This window comes from Entelurus aequoreus, linkage group LG23 (genome assembly GCF_033978785.1).
Source record: "Entelurus aequoreus isolate RoL-2023_Sb linkage group LG23, RoL_Eaeq_v1.1, whole genome shotgun sequence".
Taxonomy (NCBI): Eukaryota; Metazoa; Chordata; class Actinopteri; order Syngnathiformes; family Syngnathidae; genus Entelurus; species Entelurus aequoreus.
Window position 1 is genome coordinate 4,861,703 of NC_084753.1, and position 21,568 is coordinate 4,883,270.

The 21,568-nt window shown below is 39.0% G+C and overlaps 1 protein-coding gene across 6 annotated transcripts in view; it reads left to right on the top strand.

Annotated features, from left to right (window-relative positions):
- prkg3 (protein kinase cGMP-dependent 3) overlaps positions 1-21,568 on the top strand; it is a 92,879-nt gene that overhangs the window by 70,265 nt on the left and 1,046 nt on the right. For 5 of the 6 annotated variants that reach the window (XM_062034863.1, XM_062034860.1, XM_062034862.1 and 2 more), the window contains 7 exons: positions 1,439-1,528; positions 6,307-6,448; positions 6,528-6,691; positions 14,380-14,496; positions 14,575-14,637; positions 20,593-20,668; positions 20,784-21,568. The exon at positions 20,784-21,568 is cut by the window's right edge. In XM_062034863.1, the coding sequence (XP_061890847.1) occupies positions 1,439-1,528; positions 6,307-6,448; positions 6,528-6,691; positions 14,380-14,496; positions 14,575-14,637; positions 20,593-20,668; positions 20,784-20,870 (739 nt within the window). In that variant the 3' untranslated portion in view covers positions 20,871-21,568. Of the gene's footprint in view, positions 1-1,438; positions 1,529-6,306; positions 6,449-6,527; positions 6,692-7,405; positions 7,442-14,379; positions 14,497-14,574; positions 14,638-20,592; positions 20,669-20,783 lie in introns of those variants that run through there. The other variant, XM_062034865.1, reaches the window with a different exon arrangement.

Genomic DNA, 21,568 nt, shown 5'->3' on the forward strand with positions numbered 1-21,568 from the left:
CAGGATGCAGACGGAACTCCGGAGGCAGTGTGCAGGTAGGATAACGATTTATTCTCCTTAAATCGGACAGAATACAAAAGTACAGGAAAATACAAATAAACAGAAAAGCGTGCTGATTGCACGGGAAGCTATCAGAATCAGAAATATTTTATTAATATGGCAAAGCTAACGGAAAAGCTTAGCGTTGAAACAGGCAAACAAATGGCGAAGCTTAGCTCAAGAATCAAGAAGGTATTCAACGGGAATAAATAGTTCTCTAATTAGTGCCCGGGTGCAGGTGAGCGTCCCGAACACTAATCCGAGGCAGGTGAAAATAATCAGCACCCATGGCAACCAAGAAAACACAAGCCCCGGGGTGCTGAAACAGAACTAAGGGAGTCTTTAACTAGACAAAACATGATCCGGGCAACGGATCATGACAACATTAACTTATTACATTACAAAATGAGATATGGCAAGCCTTTATTGGTTAGAATTTTGATGATTATGGCCTACAGTTTATGTAAAAATTTTAAATTGCAAATCTCAGAAAATGTAAGGTTTCAAAAACTGTAAGCCATGATGATCAGGATTATAACAAATAAAGGCTTGACATATCTCACTTTGCATATAATAAGTTAATATCACCGATTAGTCTCACATTTGAAGTTATTAATTGCTGACATGAATGGACTTTTACACCGTATTCTAATTTTTTAAGTTTCATCTGTATAATATAATGACTGAGAGAGAATCTGGTTGCAAGAAAACATCTAACTTTTCTCTGACGACAATTGAACATTTACCTACCGAAAATGCAAACTTTTGACCACAAATTTAGTCGCCGCCCGGGGACATTTGTCTCGCGGCAGACGTGAACTGTGGCTGCCCGCCTCGGAGCCAGTCAAAATCTGTCTCTTGTCATGCTCATCCAAATGGGAAGTCATTCATTTAAATTTAACAAATAACAAATAATAGTGCTAACATGATAGGAGGCGTTAGTACCTGTTGTATTTTGATGACGTGCTAGTAATACTGCTGCTTAGATGAGATGGGAGCGGTTAAATACGTGACTTTCATTTATAATTATTGCATGTTGTATGTTCAAATGTTTCAGCATATTGCTCGCATGTTCTCTTGATGAAATAGCAGCCTTATATTTATTACAAGTAGCGCTCTTCCAATCTTTTCTAGTAAAATGTAGTCAACTTTAGAGCGTTTGTTGCGCCGTGCTTTGCCATTTTGGGATGTGACGTCACTATTCACGTCCTGCACACGTTGCGCAATGACATCATTCCCACCAGGAAGGATCGATAATGGAACCGTTTGACTAAATGGCAAGTGATTCTAAGGGATTGATAAACTGGGAACCGGTTCTGAACAACAACCAGTTTTCAATTCCCATCCCTAAAGGCTACTGTAACCTAAACCTGGTGTTATGTTATTATTTTTCTTTCAGACTTCATGCAGCCTTTAAGGACACACGTTACATCTATATGGTGATGGACTTCTGTGGGGGCGGCGAGATCTGGACAAAACTTAAAGAAGTGTGAGGGAAAACACAAACGTAACATTGCGTAGCATAGCGTGCCATAACAAATCATAGCACTATAAAAGTGGGTGACATTGTTATCACCAGGAAAGATGAGGTCACCTACCTAGGTTCCATTCTAGAGGCTAATCTTTCCTGTGATAAAATGGCAACCAAGGTAATCAAAAAGGTCAACCAACGAACAAGATTTCTCTATAGAATCTCCTCTGGTCAACAAAAGCACCATGAGGATTCTGGCGGGAACTCTCGTTCAACCTTTTTTCGATTACGCATGCACCTCCTGGTACCCTAGCACCTCCAAAACCCTCAAATCTAAACTCCAAACATCTCAGAACAAGCTAGTCAGATTACTTCTAGACCTCCACCCCAGATCCCACCTCACTCCTACCCACTTCTCCAAATTGGGCTGGCTCAGGGTGGAGGACAGAGTAAAACAACTTGCACTGAGCCTAGTCTATAAAATCCGCTACACCTCCCTGATACCGAAGTACATGTCAAACTACTTCCTTAACGTAAATGACCGGCATAACCACAACACCAGGGGGAGCTCCACTAACCACGTTAAACCCAGATTCCGATCTAACAAAGGTCTTAACTCATTCTTTCTATGCCACATCAATATGGAATGCACTCCCAACAGGTATAAAAGAAAGGGCATCTCTATCCTCCTTCAAAACCGCAATAAAAGTTCACCTCCAGGCAGCTACAACCCTAAACTAACACCCTCCCCGGATTGCTAATGATCAAATGTAAACAATCAAATGCAGATACTTTTTCTTATGCCTTCTGATCTCTCTCTCTCTCTCTCGCTCTCGCTCTCGCTCTCTCTCTCTCTATCTACGTCCACTACATATCCATTTCTCTGTTCTCAATTGTTGATGACTGATGATAACAACCAAACTTAACACCCCCCTCCACACCCCGGATTGTAAATAATGTAAATAATTCAATGTGATTCTCTTGTGTGATGACTGTATTATGATGATAGTATCTATGTGATAGTATATATCTGTATCATGAATCAATTTAAGTGGACCCAGACTTAAACAAGTTGAAAAACTTATTCGGGTGTTACCATTTAGTGGTCAATTGTACGGAATATGTACTTCACTGTGCAACCTACTAACAAAAGTCTCAATCAAGCATAACCTAACAGCATAGTATAGCATTACAACATAACAATATAGCATAATAATATAGCATGATGTAGCACAGCGATATATTGTAGCATAACGGCATAGCATAGCATAATCTAGTGTAGCATAGCAATATAGTATAGTAGCATAGTATACCATGGCATAACAGTATAGCATGACGTAGCATAGGAATATAGCATGAACATAGCAATATAGCATAAAATAGAGTTGCATAATATAACATGGGATTGCATGAAATAACTACACATCATCGCAATATAGCATAGACAAAAAAGCATAATGATATAGCATAGTGGTTCTGAAACGTTTGTCACCAAGTACCATCATAATGACCAACATTAAAATACAGTGTGGGGTAGTAGGCCTAAGTCCATCCATCCATTTTCTACCTCTTGTCCCTTTCGGGGTTGCGGGGGGTGCTGGAGACTATCTCAGCTTCATTCGGGTGGAAGGCGGGGTACACCCTGGACAAGTTGCCACCTCATCACAGGGCCAACACAGATAGAAAGACAACAATTACACACTAAGGACCATTTAGTGTTGCCAATCAACCTATCCCCAGGTGCATGTTTTTGGCCTAAGTATTCATTAAAAACAAGTCAGAGGTTCTATTTGACGAATAGATTTAATATTTGTGGCCACTGTAACATTACACACAGATTGAACAGTAACACTGTGTTTGAATATTTGATAAGTAATTATTTGGCGCACCACTAGATGGAGTGGTAGGCGTACCACAGTTTATAAATGACTGAGATCACATGGTGAAGTACACCAATGTAGCCTAATATAGCATAACAGCAATATAGCGTAACATAGTATACCATTTTGCCCCAAGTGGAGGAGTTCAAGTACCTTGGGGTCTTGTTCACAAGTGAGAGAAGAGTGGATCGTGAGATCGACAGTGATACGGACCCTGTATCGGTCCGTCGTGGTGAAGAAGGAGCTAAGCCGGAAGGCAAAGCTCTCAATTACCAGTCAATCTACGTCCCTATCCTCACCTAAGGTCACAAGCTTTAGGTTACGACCGAAAGGACAAGATCACGGGTACATAATTATAGCATTATATAACATTACATAGGATAACATAACAGCATAACGTAGCATAGCATAAATGCATAACATTATAGCATGATGTAGCATAACTATATGGCATTAATCAGCAGCGCAAAATAGCATAATAATATAGCATGATGTAGTATAGCAACACAGTATAAAATAGCATTAGATAATCTAACAAACCATAGCATAGCATAACATGACACAACAGCATAGCATAGCAATATAGCATGATGTATTTTACCAATATAGCATAGCAATGTCATGATCTGGCAGCATTTCTGCAGCTATGGGGGTGGAGCCACCTTTGTGCAAACCTGATACCCATTTCTTACCTGACTACCAGTTCATTCTTGATGCTTCACCCCTCCGGTCGTGTTCATCTGCTCTGCTCTGGCTCCTCGTTCCTGTGGTTCTGTCTCGGCGCTGCTATGTGGTGTTTTCTTCTTCCTCTCCACACTTTTTTGTGTGCGACCTCCCGTATCTTTGTGTGCATCCTTAGTTGTTTTTTCTCACTCCTTATTGAGTCTTCTCTGCGTTGGGGTCCTCATCTGGCGAAGGCTGATCATGACAAGCATAGCAATATAGCATAATAGTATAGCATAGTATACAAATATAGTATAATATGGCAGCAGTGCATAGCATGGCATAATATAACATAATATAGCATTACATAGGATAGCATAACAGCATACCATAACGTAACATAGCAGTATAGCATAAAATTGCATCCCATAATATATCTAGCATAAGGTTGTTCTATAATATACAGTATCTTAACATAGCATTACATAGGACAACATAACAGCATAGAGTAAGGTAAAATAGAATAGCAATTAGAAATGTCCGATAATATCGGACCGCCGATATTATCGGCCGATAAATGCTTCAAAATGTTATATCGGAAATTATCGGTATCGGTTTCAAAAAGTAAAATTTATGACTTTTTAAAAGGCCGCTGTGTACACGGACGTAGGGAGAAGTACAGAGCGGCAATAAACCTTAAAGGCACTGCCTTTGCGTGCCGGCCCAGTCACATAATATCTACGGCTTTTCACACACACAAGTGAATGCAATGCATTCTTTGTCAACAGCCATACAGGTCACACTGAGGGTGACCGTATAAACAACTTTAACACTGTTACAAATATGCGCCACACTGTGAACCCACACCAAACAAGAATGACAAACACATTTCGGGAGAACATCCGCACCGTAACACAACATAAACACAACAGAACAAATACCCAGAACCCCTTGCAGCACTAACTCTTCCGGGACGCTACAATATACACCCCCCACTACCCCCCACCCCCTCCTCTCTCAGGGAGCGCATGTCCCAAATTCCAAGCTGCTGTTTAGAGGCATGTTAAAAAAAATAATGCACTTTGTGACTTCAATAATAAATATGGCAGTGCCATGTTGGCATTTTTTTCCATAACTTGAGTAGATTTATTGTGGAAAAACTTGTTACGTTGTTTAATGCATCCAGCGGGGCATCACAACAAAATTAGGCATGATAATGTGTTAATTCCACGACTGTATGAATCGGTAATTAAGAGTTCGACAATATCGGATATCGGCAAAAAAGCCATTATCAGACATCTCTAATAGCAACATAGCATGAAGTAGCACAGGCCTGGGCAAAATACGGCCCGCGAGCTTCATGCGGCCCGTTAAGATTTTCAATCTGGCCCGCCGGATGTTCTACATAATTTTTTTAGACCTGTAGCATCAAAACTGTAGCCGCCATTATTATGTGCAGTGCTGTTTTTAAATGACCGCAAGTCTTGAACTATAGAAAGTATTTTAATGGTTGAAATCTGCGCTTTTGAGTGTTATAGGAGTTATTACGGTAATCTAGGTCACAGCAACTCAGACCAGGAACAAAGCAGAGTGGGCGGGGTTTGTTGTCAGAGCAGCCAGCCCCAAACGCGAGTGTCAGAAACAGATGCGAAAGCAAATTTTTACGTAATAATATATCATACTGTAGGCGTTTATTACACTTTGCATTCATATTTTGCAGTTTGTTACATTTTTGTTGTGTTTTGCTTGATTGTAAAAGATACACAACTATCGAGGAGCTGGTCTGAGAAGTAAAAGAGGAGCGACATGCGTATCTTGTTAATATTCAGTGTTTTATTGTTCATAGTTAATATTGTAAATCACACTTTTTTTATTGTCATGTACATTTTGGGTGTCACATTCAGTGACTGTAAAATTCCATTCTGTTTTTTTGAGGTGGTCTGTCATAACGTTTTTAGAACTCTATCGGACTTTGTGACTTTTGGTATTGGTGTTCCTGGAAAAAAAGGGACCCAAACACATACTCTACAGCACATTTTTACAGCTAAATGTGTATGTATAATTCATACACACATACACATTGGCCCCCCCAGACACTTTTTTTTTTCTAAATGTGGCCCCCGAGTCAAAATATTTGCCCAGCTCTGATAGCATAACAATATGGCTTTATATAGCATAGAAATATAGCATAACATTCAAACCTAAAGTAATATATTTCATGGTTACACACTATTGTCTCAATGTGATTTCCAGTGGGCGTTTTGACGAGCAGATCGCCATCTTTTGCACCTCCTGCGTGGTGGAGGCCTACGCCTACCTCCACAAGAAAAGCATCATGTACAGAGACCTAAAGCCAGAGAACCTGATGTTGGACGTGCGTGGCTACGTCAAACTGGTGAGTTTAGTCCATTTCAATACAGCACATTTTCATCTTGTTCCATACAAAAAAAACAAAAACATATTGTGATATGTAGGTGGACTTTGGTTTTGCCAAAGAGTTGGTGCGTGGAGAGAAGACGTACTCATTCGTTGGTACTCCTGAATACATGGCGCCGGAGATCATCAAGAACCAGGGACATGACTTTGCTGTTGACTTTTGGTCGCTTGGCATCCTCATCTATGAGCTCCTGGTGGGAAGGTAGCATCAATCAAGTTTACACTTTATACACCACACTTTTGTTACTTTTTTGGTGGGGTAAAAACCTCTTCCTACCAATTATTAATAATATGCACCACCTTTCATAATAGAAACAACCCTTATGATTGTGCTTGTGCAAGTCAGATTTGTGCAAAATTCAGAATTGGGACCTTTTAATTAAATTACCGTAATTTCCGGACTATAAGCCGCTACTTTTTCCCCTCGTTCTGGTCCCTGCGGCTTATACAACGGTGCGGCTTATTTACGGCCTGTTCTTCTCCGACACCGACGAAGAGGATTAAAGACTGATTTTTCATATACCGGTAGGCTGGTTATTTTGATAACGTACAGGCGAGCACTTTGTATTACTTTGCACCGTTGTATTATTTGTACTCTGCACGAATGCTGTTCGCCATGTCAAAGATGTGAAAGTTTGATGAATGATTTAAAGATTTATTGTTAATAAATGGGACGCTTTGCGTTCCCAAACAGTCATCTCTGTCCCGACAATCCCCTCCGTGGTAGCAGGAACCCCTATATACTACGGTAATTACATATCAAAACCCTGCGGCTTATAGTCGGGTGCGGCTTATATATGGAGCAATCTGTATTTTCCCCTAAATTTAGCTGGTGCGGCTTATAGTCAGGTGCGGCTTATAGTCCGGAAATTACGGTAATTGGAATAATTTATACTGTATTGACTCCACCCAACAGGATGTTGAACTGAAATTGGAACTGGAATTACAGGAAGTGAGTAAAATACAGAAGTAAAATGCATGCAATTCAGAGACATTTCATACAGTATAGCCAAGTAAGAGGAAGAATTTGTCGCCTGACTTTCCTCAACATCATGTTTCATCCGATGCAGGTTGAATACAATGCATCGCCTTTTCTCTCCATCTTGTTGTGCCTTTCTGACACATTCACAGTAGATGACCTTGGCCTTTGATGTTAGTAGTCCATGTTGCTCTGGGCCGCCCTCTTCCTATCTTTCCATTTATCTTTCCTTCTAAGAGCTGTGTCTGTATACCATCTTTCCAAGGCCAAAATATTTCAGTTTCCTCGTTTTAATCGTATTTAGTAATGGTTTATTACAATTCATTGTTTCTAAGATGTTTGTTTTAAAATCTGTCCACGAGACTTTTAACATTCTTCTGTATAACCAGAGCTCAAATGATTCCAATTTCTTTGATAAAGGTTTAGTTAAGGTAAATGTCTCAGATGCATACAGTAGGGTAGACCACACATAGCATTTCAGCATTTTTTTCCTTGTTTCAATACTTAATTTTTGCGATGTTAGTAGTTTTGATATATTTTCATATGATTTCCTAGCTATTTCAATTCTTCTTTTTATTTCATTATCAGTTCTTCCATTTTTTGAGTTTGAGTTTGAGTATGAGTTTATTTCGAACATTGATTTTGTATTTGTATTTGTATTGAATTTGCATATGTGGATCGCTTTTTTGCTTTTGTGTCGATGAGACATTCCTACCACAAACCAGATGCACAAACAAATGTGACCGAGTTTTCAAACTGCATCTGACCAAGATATACCATATTTGATACTTGTTCAATATCTATTGTAAGGATTATATGAGGAACTGGTTGATTTTTGCTCACTACCATTGCTTTGTTTTTTTTTACATTCATTTCAATTCCATATGGTTTGTCCCTATCATTCAGTACAGTTAATAATAATAATAATACATTTTGTTTGGTATAGCGCTTTTCAGAGTAATCAAATACGCTTTACAGGATAACAAATTAAAATATAAAACAGTTCAAAGTAATAATATAAAATACAGGAAATATATAAACAGTACATTGTAAAATACATAATAATACTGGACATTTATAAGACAGGACATTACAAGACACAGAACACTAATCACTGGTTAAAAGCAGATCTGAAGAGGTGTGTTTTGAGAAGGCTTTTGAAGGTAGGAAGGTCTGAGCAGTTACGGATGGGTTTGGGAAGAGAGTTCCAGATGGTGGGAGCAGCGATGGAGAAGGCTCTATCACCCCCAAGTCCGGAGCTTGGTTCTGAGTGGTGGGGAGAGGAGATTGGCATCAGAAGAGCAGAGGCTGCGTGAAGGGGTATGGTGGTGAAGCAGGATGGTGAGGTCTGGTTGTGGAAGGCTTTGTGGGTGAGGAGGAGGATTTTAAAGTGGATCCGGTGAGGAACGGGGAGCCAGTGGAGTTTCTGAAGTACTGGGGTGATGTGGTCACGGGAGCGGGTGTGGGTGAGCAAGCGAGCGGCAGAGTTTTGAATGTATTGGAGTTTATTGAGAATTTTGCAAGATGAGCCGTAGAGGATGCTGTTGCAGTAATCAAGTCTGGAGGTGATGAAGGCAAGGATCAGGGTTTCAGCGGCAGAGAAGGAGAGGGATGGACGGAGACGGGCAATATTTTTGAGGTGGAGGAAAGCAGTTCTTGTAATGTGGTTGACATGGAGAGGTTATTGTCCAGTTGGTAGCTGTCTGAGATTATTTTTGTTTACTGCTAACAAGGATGTATCATCAGCATATCGTAGATTGTTTATGTTGACACCTCTTATGGATAAACCTGCCATGTCCTCGACTTCTCTAAAAAAAACTAAAAAAACCGGTACACAACCTTTTCTTATTCCTTTTTTAATATTAAATTTTTCGGTCGTTCCTCAATCAGTTCTAACGATAGATGTTTGTGATGATTTGTAGGTCTTTCCCACATACGGCAATTTCTGACAGAGATTCAATCATTTTGGAGTGTATTAAAAGCTTTGGTATAGTCTATGAAGCAAATATAAACATCTTGATTGGTCTCCAAAAGTTTCTCACAGATGATTCTTAAATTGAGAATCCCTTCTTGAGTGCCCATGCCTGGTCTAAAACCACTTTGTAGTTGGCTTATTTTTCATTGATTCTTTTTGTTATTATTTAAGAAGTAATTTTGTCAAATGACTCATTAGGCTGATAGTTCCAACCTCTTCTTGATGATTAGTTTTTTTTGGCAAGGGGACAAAAATCTATTGTACCAATTCAGCTGGTATATGTCCACTGTTGTAAATTAAGTTGCACAGTCTCGTTAATAATTGTGTGTTATGTTCATCTAGAGCAGTGGTCCCCAACCTTTTTGAAGCTGAGCTTGAAAATTTGTCCCACGGACCGGGGGGGGGGGGGGAATATTTTTTATTTTATTTTTTTAAATTTGTTTTCACAAAGAAATACAATCATGTGTGCTTACGGACTGTATCCCTGCAGACTGTATTAATCTACATTGATATATAATGTATATATTGTGTTTTTTATGTTGATTTAATTAAAAAAAATATATATTTTTTTTAAATTTCTTATGCGGCCCGGTACCCGGCCACGGCCCGGTGGTTGGGGACCACTGATCTAGAGCTTTCAGTGATTCTGTTTGTATATTACCTGGACCGTTATTTTTTCATTTCTTTATTTTCTTTATAACATTTATTACTTCCTCTTTCATAATATTATATCCATCAGTTCACTCAATTAGTGGCATTTCTACTCTGTTTTGTCTTCATATAGCTGATATTCAACCCATCTGATTGCTATCTTTACTTGCTTCATCAAATAATATTTTTCCGTTTTTGTCTTTGATAGCTTTACTGCCTTTTGTCCTATTTTTTTCTGTGTTAATTCTTTGATTTAAGCATACGTTTGTTTTATTTTGTGATGTTTGTCAAAATCCTCAATTTCAGAACCTTGACTGTTTAGCCAATGCTCCTTAGCATACCGACAATCTCTTTTGATCTCCATATTAATGATGTGCTAATTCTGTTGATCTATGATTTTGTATTTTTTCTTTTTGTCCGTTGTAGCTAATATTTTGTCTGTCATCCATTCTTTCTTTTTGAAATTCTCCTGTAATGGCAACACTTTCTCCAAAGATGTTTGGATATTTGTTTTCAGATTATTCAAGATTATTCTTTTCCAACCTCTTCCTGATGATTTGGTCCTTGGACTACGTCTTCTGTATGTAGTGCGTTATAGATATTTGTGACTTTAATATTGTACCTGCGTTTGTAGTCCTCTCGTAGTAGTAGTAGTTTTAAGTTTTGGTGTTCTCTTCTTTTACTTTGTTTGATAGTTTTAAATTTGACTTGCAGTTTGATCACAACTGGATTATGGTCTGAATTGATTGCCATTTTTACAATATTTCGGAATCGCTTGTCGATCAGGATATAGTCTATTTGGTTCCTTATGGCATTACCATGGGTTTTCCATGTGAATAAATTCCTTGGAGGTTGTTGTTATAGTGTATTGGTTTTCTTTTGGTTTCTTTGGCAACATTATATTTGTCTATCTCCTCTTTCATTTCTTTCTCCCAGCCCAAAATGATTTTGGCATTGAAATCTCCCATAGTACATACTATTTTACTGCACTTGGTATATTTTATTACTTCTTGTACTTCCTCATAAAATGTTTCCATGGTTTTATCACTATGATCTTGCATTGGTGCATATACTTGGATTATGTCTATCAAAAGGTTTTCCCCGAAGTTTTACAAATATTACACGATCTGATCGTGGCCAATAAACCGATTATTGATTTTGCAATATTGTTTCTCATTATGACAGCAACTCCATGTGCTGTCATAATGTTCACCACCAGAATACACCATTTTGTGGTTTTTCTCTTATTTTTCCACTTTCTGACCATTTTGTTTCAGCAATTCCCATGATGTCCAGATTCATATTTTCTGCTTCTTGTATCAGGTTATCCAACTTTCCTGCTTGGTACAAAGTTCTCACAATCCAAGTACCTATTCTTAAGAGCTTTAAGGGGAAACTATCCTCAGACAATTGTAATAAACTACACTACTAGTGTTGCGTAAGCCAGCTCTTCCTCCCAAGGAAGTCAAAGTCTGCTGTCCACTCCCAAGTTCTTTTTTTTATGGCAAATAAGCTGATGTTAAATTGACCACCAAAAGCAGTAGTTGGTATTTCGTTGTTTATTGTCAAAGCTTTGGCAATAATGAGACCAGCCTTGCACAAACTATCCCGATGCGTGGCTCTATCCGGTTTTCCTTCTTCTTCCTCTCCCTGTACTCTTCTACCACTTTGTTTTGTCTACCGCTTGCATTCCAGAAGCTCCAAAGCCTCCACACAGTCAACCTTTTACTAAGCAGACAATTTGGAAAAGCACTAGCTGTTTTGTAATATGACTACGGAAGTAAAAAGTAACACAAAATATGGATATATGGAAAATATCTCGTTCCATCACTAGCTACACGGCAAAAGTAGCTTGCTACATTTAACAACATTTCTTTTTATGGGCCCACATGTACAATATCAATGTTAATGTAACTGAGAGTGTGTAAACAACCTTACAACTCCCTCTAGGGGTCCCCGCATCCCACTGTATGTATTTATTTAGTGTGCCTTTTCTTTGGCCCACCCCTATAATGTTATTCATTTTCTCTACCTACAGTAAAAAAAAATACAGCATCTATCTACATCTTGACAAAGAAAACAATGACTTATGTGTTGTTTAGGAACAGTTGATAATGGTTATGTGCAGTAAAACTTTTCATGAACTCAACTCACATTAATGTGTGTTCCTAAATTCGTGTTGGACGTCTTAGATGAAGAGAGCAGTTAAGATTTTGGTTTACAGAGCAAACAACTAAACTCTAAACGCATACATTTGTCTAAATATGGCTAAGGACACGCATTATTGTGGGTTTCCTGGACGTCGTCTTCATCACCAAAGGAAAAATCTAATCTGCGGGAGAGAATTCTTCTGCCATTTTTAAGTATGGTTCTTTTTTTTGAGTCGTCAGCTTGAAGCGTCCCTCTGTCTCGAGCATAACTAGTTTCAATGACCTGCTTTATCTTGCCTCTGATTGGCCAGTCCATAATGTTTCGCCCTAACCTTACCCAATTGTGACTCATCATACGAACACCAACCAATCATCATGGATTGTCTGTCATCCAGGTCATTGTATTTTCTCAATATTTTCTTTTGGTCCATTTACAAAAAATTTTTTATTTGATATAAGCTGCCTACATGGGTCTAAAAGTAGCTAAGCTACAGAAAAAAATACTCATTGAAAAGTAGCTAAGCTACTGGAAAATGTAGTTAAGCTACAGATCTTAGCGACATGTAGCTTGTTACTGTCCATCACTGCAAAATCGCGCCAAGTAGTAATATCCATGATGTTTAGACTTATACATTAAAAATTGGTTGGAATGTTAGCATGTTAAAAAAAGAACGGCAAGTAACAAAACCCATGACTTTTAGTTTTAGTTTTTTTCAAAGTGGTTAGAATGCTAACAGTTAGCATGCTAGCAAGATAGCGTCAAGTAACAATATCCATTACTTTTATTTTTACATTGACAGAATTGGCTAAAATCTTAACAATTAGCGTGCTATTAAGATAGCCAAAATAACAATATTAATGACTTCTAGTTTTATACCTACAAAATGTAATATTGACTGTTGGCATGCTAGCAAGGTATCGCCCTTAACAATGATGATGTTTAGTCTTATACCTTTTAGAATTGGTTAACATGCTAACATTTAGCATTTAACAAGATAATGCCAAATAACAAGATCAATGATTTTCAATTTTACCCCTGAAAAAAATGGCTAAAATGCTAACAATTAGCAAGATAGCATAAATTAACAAAATCCATGACTTTTAGTTTTACATTGACCGAATTGGCTAAAAGTTTCACATTTAGCATGCTAGCAAGATAGTGTCAAATAAAAATGTTCATGACTTTTGGTTTTATACCTGCAAAATTGACTATTGACTAATGGCATGCTCGCTAGGTAGTGCCAAGTAACAGTATCTCACCTTTAGTTTTATACATAAAAGTTTGGCTAAAATGCTAACAATTAGCATTCTAGCAAGATAGTGTCAAGTAACAATAACCCTTGGCTTTTAGTTTTACATTTACAAAATGGGTTAAAATGATAGATAGATAGTACTTTATTGATTCCTTCAGGAGAGTTCCCTCAGGAAAATTAAAATTCCAGCAGCAGTGTACAAAATTGATATCGAATTTAAAAAGTAAAAAGTAAATAATGGTGGTATAAATGGAAACAAAATAGAATAATATTACAATAGAATAAAAATAAAAAGCAACGATGAGAATAAAAATATAACAGTAAAATAAGAATTTAACAAGAGAAACTAGGCAGTAATGCTTACCTATTGTGCAAGTAAAGAGAGGTGGAAGAGAGTCCTCAATGAGTTGAGCATTTTTACTTTAGAGCAGTTTCAATTGTTTGAAAAATGTGTAAGTACAGTAGTTGATTCTGGAATACATCAAATGAATCAATTTGGAATTAAAATACATGCAATTGGAATTTGGGAGACATTTAAATTTCAGTTTGGATTTTTGCGCAAGTCTGGCTCACGCACACGCCCAACCTGGACGATCTTTACTTTTTTTTTTGGATATAAGACATAAATGATATAGATTTGTCCGACGATAGAGCTTTTTTTTATTTTTTTGGATGATCTTTACTTTCGCCTTTTTTTTAGTAAAGTTAATCTAATAAAAACCAAAATACACATTGCATTGTGTACAATCATACTAAACTGTTCATATAAATGAGTCCATCACATAGCAACCACAAGATGGCAGCAAAGAAATATTGTTTTAATCTGCAGTTTTGTTCTCTCATGTTTTCTTTTTTAAAACTTTTTTTTTTTTTTTTAATCAGCCCTCCCTTTTCGAGCTCGGAGCCTCAGAAGATTTACTCCAAGATTCTGGATGGCGTGCTGAGTTATCCTCCATACTTAAGTGAAGCAGCCAAGTCCATTATTAGCAAGCTGTGCAGGTGAGAGCATAACAATATAGAATAAACTGCTCCAAATGTTGATACTTTAAATACAAGTCAATGTGCTTTTGTTTGCAGACCCCGGCCAGGCCAGAGGTTAGGAAACACTAAGAATGGCATCAAAGATGTCCGAAGTCACAGGTAAGTACCATATTTTCCTGGCTCTAGAGAGCACCGGTATTTAAGCCGCGTCCACCAAATTTTAGAAGAAATTAATAATTTTTCATATATTAGCCGCATTGCACCTGTACAAAAGACTTTGTAAATGTTTATTTACATATCTTAATTGTTTCCAAACGGTGCATGTCACACAGCAGTAAAACGGCTGATCAAACAAAACAGAAGTCCTCTTCATGGACCCGAGCTAGCTCTTTAATCAGCTAAACAGACTTATTGACTCCCCGGTGACGTTTTGGTGAATTTACGAAACTGAAACAATACAAAAAGAATGGCATTGTAAGTAATTAATACTAACACAGACACTTTGTTAGCATATTATACTGTATACAATTTTCTTATATAATTGCGCAGCACGGTGGAACAGGGGTTAGTGCGTGTGGCTCACAGTACAAAGGTCCTGGGTTCAATCCTGGGCTCGGGATCTTTCTGTATGGTGTTTGCATGTTCTCCCCGTGACTGCGTGGGTTCTCTCCGGGTACTACGGCTTCCTCTCACCTGCAAAGACATGCACCTGGGGTTAGGTTGATTGGGGCCAATTAGGGCCAATTTAGTGTTGGCCCTAGTGTGTGAATGTTGTCTGTCTATCTGTGTTGGCCATGCAATGAGGTGGCGACCTGTCCAGGGTGTACCCCGCCTAATGCTTATGACGCCAACTTGATTGTGTTGTATATTTGGTGGTCGTGTGATGGGTGATGAGCCAAGGAGACGCCAACGAGGAATCGTCGAACAAAAAGCTTTATTTGTTTCAGCGAGCCTCCGACTGGAGCTGCAGCTCCAGTAGGAGTATGGGTCGGATTACTCTTCTGCTGTCTTCCTGGACCACTGTCCTTAAAAACCTTTTACACCAAGACAGTTACTCTTTGTTGTTATAGCCTTGGGGCCGACCAGTTTGGACAACACTCAGTTTGTTTGTACAAATGCAGACAACACCCGGGCGTTGTCACTTTGCTCAATGGAGTCGGTTGACCTCTAACCCCTGATCTCTACTCCTACCGGGAGTAGGGGGGGCTCTTACCAGATGTCGTTATTGTGTTTGCACTTCCTCCTAACATCCAACTGCTGCTATCCCTTAAGTTACTCAATGTCCTAGGGGCAAATCCCCCACTCTCTGGAGCGCTTGTGATGGACATGTGCACTTTTGATCTTAGTACGCTGGTTCTTAACCTGGGTTCGATCGAACCCTAGGGGTTTCGGTGAGTTGGCCTCAGGGGTTCAGTGAAGCCTCCACCGCGGAGGTCAGGACACACCCGACTCATCGTGTAAATAAAAACTTCTCCCTATCGGCGTCTTATGGATACCCTCAACAAGTCCGGCCCTAACCAATCTGGCGCCCTAGGCAAGATTTTAGGTGGCGCCCTCCCACATCGGCAGTGAAGTGTATATACTCACAAGAAACCGAATAGCTTTGTCTTTGACCTTTTTTTTTACTTAAAGAAAGCAAATTAACAATCAGAATTGTTAACAAGATAAAAAAAAACTATGGATAAATAAATGAATACAAAAAATAAAAAATGAATATATGAAATACAATATTTTTTACATACATAAACACAAAATAAAACGTGTCAACAAGTTGCATAAAATAAATTAAAAATACAATATAAATAAGGCATTGCACAAAACAAGATATCAAACCAGTATGACTTTAACAACTATATTACAAAAAAAGGGGATCCAACAGAGTTCTCTATTTGTGCTTTTTAATATTGCATTAACTAGAATGACTTACAAATTACTGTACACCAGGAAGTACTGTAATTACCTAACATTACATTATTATTTTCCATAACAATTTAGCCCCCTCCACAATATTAACCCGACGTTAAAACAGAACTAGCTATTTATTGATTAGGAATTGCCGAATCATGTAACATTAGCTTAATGCTAAAGGTTACTATCACATTCTGTAACAGACACATAATTTCATGTAGGCTAACATTACCTACCTGCTACCTCTGTCTTTTTCTCGTTTCTCCTCTTCTTTTCTCTGTTTTCTTCCCTGGGCACCTCACAGTTTTGGCCGTTTTGACATCTTGTGTTGATTTTTTTATGTGGTGACGTCCAAAAAGAGTCATGATACGGGAAGGGAGGGGGCGCACCGTGCGGGGGGAGGGGGGGGCGGGGGCGTAATGTTGTAACAAATAATATTTCTATTAAATAGGCTTTACTTTGCATTTTAATTAACGTGGGATTATTTTATGTATTTAGAAATAATAGTACCAACTTTTTTATTTTTTTCCCCCAACATTTGTGGCACTGGCGTGGCGCCCCCTGATAGACGGCGCCCTTAGCATTTGCCTATACGGCCTATGCCACGGGCCGGCCCTGATCCTCAAACAATGTTCCCTCTAATTTTACTTACAATGACAATAACAAAAAATATTGTTTTCATGAGCTGTGTACTAGTATTGTATGTCTGGGTGGGGGTCCTGCTTTGGAAATATTTTGTACCCCTTTCAGGTATCGCATTTAGTTCCCACTAAAACATTCACATGTTGCACAATGAGATGTAAACATGGGATCATATGTACATTCCTGCAACTTTCTGTTTGTAAAAAAATATACTGATTAGTATTTCTTTAATATAATAACAGCATTTCATGATTCATATTTGTAAATTAAGATTAAATTAAGAAAAAAAAAGTGTTTTTCTCTAAAGAAGGGTTCGGTGAAACTGGTGGGGTTCGGTACCTCCAACAAGGTTAAGAACCACTGCCTTAGAATAATCCTCCGAAGGATTCTGTAACCAAATACAAATGCATGCTAGTTCCCCAATCCATCCTAACACTTTCTACTGCTTGTCCCGTTTGGGATCACGGGGGGTGCTGGAGCCTACCTCAGCTGCATTCGGATGGTAGGCGGGGTACACCCTGGACAAGTCGCCACCTCATCGCATGGCCAACACAGATAGACAGACAACATTCACACACTAGGGCCAATACTAAATTGGCCCTAACTGGCCCCTATCAACCTAACCCCAGGTGCATGTCTTTGGAGGTGAGAGGAAGCCGGAGGGAACCCACGCAGTCACGGGGAGAACATGCAAACTCCACACAGAAAGGTCCCGAGCCCAGGATTGAACCCAGGGCCTTTGTATTGTGAGCCACACGCACTAACCCCTCTACCACCGTGCTGCCCAATTATATAAGAAAATTGTATACAGTATAATTCACCTCAATTACTAAAACACGTACAAATATGCATGAAAACGCTTCTACAGATCACACATAGGGTGGTTTAGTAAGTATAAATTGTTTTAGTTATATTGTAAAACTTACAAAGTTGCTTAGAGTGATTAATTAAGAATCCTTTCAAGCAGGAGCGCAATGGACGGTCGTACTTCCGGTTCAAGGCGCGAAACAGGAAATATATTTTCAACCCACAGCACCTGTAGTGAGCGAACTCGTCCAAAAGATGGCACTATAGCACGATGACACACTTTCACAGTGTCTCTGTCGGTGTTATATGAAAACTATTTGTTGAATACAAAACATTATGGCCGTTAGCAAACAAAAATCAATCAATTAATCAATGTTTATTTATATAGCCCTAAATCACAAGTGTCTCAAAGGGCTGCACAAGCCACAACGACATCCTCGGTTCAGATCCCACATAAGGGCAAGGAAAAACTCACAACCCAGTGGGATGTCAATGTGAATGACTATGAGAAACCTTGGAGAGGACCGCAGATGTGAGTGACCCCCGGATGCAATGGATGTCGAGTGGGTCTGACATAATATTGTGAAAGTCCAGTCCATAGTGGAACTAACATAATAGTGAGAGTCCAGTCCATAGTGGATCTAACATAATAGTGAGAGTCCAGTCCATAGTGGATCTAACATAATAGTGTGAAAGTCCAGTCCATAGTGGAACTAACATAATAGTGAGAGTCCAGTCCATAGTGGATCTAACATAATAGTGAGAGTCCAGTCCATAGTGGATCTAACATAATAGTGAGAGTCCAGTCCATAGTGGATCTAACATAATAGTGTGAGAGTCCAGTCCATAGTGGATCTAACATAATAGTGTGAGAGTCCAGTCCATAGTGGATCCAACATAATAGTGTGAGAGTCCAGTCCATAGTGGATCTAACATAATAGTGAGAGTCCTGTCCATAGTGGATCTAACATAATAGTGAGAGTCCAGTCCATAGTGGATCTAACATAATAGTGTGAGAGTCCAGTCCATAGTGGATCTAACATAATAGTGTGAGAGTCCAGTCCATAGTGGATCCAACATAATAGTGTGAGAGTCCAGTCCATAGTGGATCTAACATAATAGTGAGAGTCCAGTCCATAGTGGATCTAACATAATAGTGTGAGAGTCCAGTCCATAGTGGATCTAACATAATAGTGTGAGAGTCCAGTCCATAGTGGATCCAACATAATAGTGTGAGAGTCCAGTCCATAGTGGATCTAACATAATAGTGAGAGTCCAGTCCATAGTGGATCTAACATAATAGTGTGAGAGTCCAGTCCATAGTGGATCTAACATAATAGTGAGGGTCCAGTCCATAGTGGATCTAACATAATAGTGTGAGAGTCCAGTCCATAGTGGATCCAACATAATAGTGTGAGAGTCCAGTCCATAGTGGATCTAACATAATAGTGAGAGTCCAGTCCATAGTGGATCTAACATAATAGTGAGAGTCCAGTCCATAGTGGATCTAACATAATAGTGAGAGTCCAGTCCATAGTGGATCTAACATAATAGTGAGAGTCCAGTCCATAGTGGATCTAACATAATAGTGAGAGTCCAGTCCATGGTGGATCTAACATAATAGTGAGAGTACAGTCCATAGTGGATCTAACATAATAGTGTGAGAGTCCAGTCCATAGTGGATCTAACATAATAGTGTGAGAGTCCAGTCCATAGTGGATCTAGTTAATAGTGTGAGAGTCCAGTCCATAGTGGATCTAGTTAACACGCGAAGTCCCAGAGAAGGGTCAATTGACATTTTTACCTAGAAAACACACAAGAGGGTCATTTGACCCCTAGTCCCCCCTGTGGACACTCCTTTTGTTATGAAAATGTGGCTGTTAGTGGCACACGGCAGGGGGCCACTTGAGCCTGTGTGGGGGAGGGGACCTTACAGCTCAAGCTTTAGTTCTGAGGTAGGTTGTGTGTGTTTTTGCAAGGATCAACAGAATGAAGGGATCAACACTCTGACATTTATTGTTAAAAAAAATACAAAACAAAACATATTTACAAAGAATGAAAAAGCAACTGTTTTCCCAGTTTTGGTGTGGAGGGTTGTTGCAGAAGCAATTGTTATTTTTGTGTGCCAAAAATAGTTTAAAAAAAAAAATTTACAAAGAAAAAAGCATATTTACAAAGAATGAAAAACCATGTCCATGTAAACGTGACTGACATACATTTGAGCAGTCACTCACAATCCTGGCACTGCCATTGCTCCTTTCGGCATTTCCCACATGTATAATTTTTCTGTCTACCTAGACAAACTGCCCCTAACAGCCTCATTACCATAACAAAATGAGTGATTAGTGTATTCGGGAAAAGCGTCGGGCCAAATGACCCCTCTCTGGGTCTTCTAGGTAGACAGAAAAATGCTGGGACTTCTAGTGTTAATAGTGTGAGAGTCCAGTCCATAGTAGTTCTAACATAATAGTGAGAGTCCAGTCCATAGTGGATCTAACATAATAGTGAGAGTCCAGTCCATAGTGGGGCCAGAAGGAGACCATCCCGAGCGGAGACGGGTCAGCAGCGCAGAGATGTCCCCAACCGATGCACAGGCGAGCGGTCCACCCCGGGTCCCGACTCTGGACAGCCAGCAAAAATCCACTGCACCGTTTTATAAGGCGCAGGGTACAAAGTGTGGGGAAAAAGTAGCGGCTTATCATTGCAGATATGGACATGAAGTACTTGTTGTAAAGTCCCTGCATGTTCTCCCCCCAGGTGGTTTGGTAACATGAACTGGCACAAGCTGCGTATGGCTCAGCTGGACGCTCCCACGGTCCGCCTCATACGCAAGGCGAGTCAATCCATTTCACCTCACGTTGACGCCTCCACGTGAAGACGAGTCCGTGCATTTCCATTATTTATGCTCTGCGAGTAAACCCCTGTTTTCTTTTTCTCTCCTACTTTAGGGCCCCTGCTACATCAATTTTGATCGCTTCCCTCAAGATCAGACCAAGGCAGACGAGGAGTTTTCCGGTTGGGACCGTAACTTCTAAGCTGTATGACGCTGCCCAAAAACAAACAAACTGAATTATTGAGGAAGTTCGGCAACCAAAACAAGATGATAAAACACCATGGCGCTGAAAGAAAACTCAGGAAAACCCAACTTGCATTCTCAAAGGGGGTCTTTTTAGACCGACCAATGACTTTCATGTTGACAATTTTCATGATAATCCACCCCAGTCACCAGCTCAAATTAAAAACAATTCTAACCAAAAAATATAAAAACAACATTTGCGAGCTCATATTAGCTTTGGTAGTTGGAAAAAACAGATTAAACCTAAAAAATATCTATATTTCGACTGAAAATATGATATATTATATTTTTTCTTATTGCAATGCAATTATCCAAGGACTAATTTAGTCTATACAAAATCAACATTTATTTTATAATTTAAACAATTTTCTTATTATTTTTAATAGGCACTGAAATAAGTCAATGATTGGAAGCATAGATTAAAACATCAAATTAAAACTCACACTCAAAAACTGCTGTAAATGTACAATAACATATATAAAATAAATACATAAATATATATTTACATAAATATGTTTTATTTATTATTAGCATTAGTATTATTATTAGTAGTAGTAGTATTTCAGTAGCAGGACATCACTGCAGACAAGAGCACAAGTTGAGAAATATTGATGCATGCTTAGAATGGGAAAGAGTAGCACCATCTAGTGGACAGAC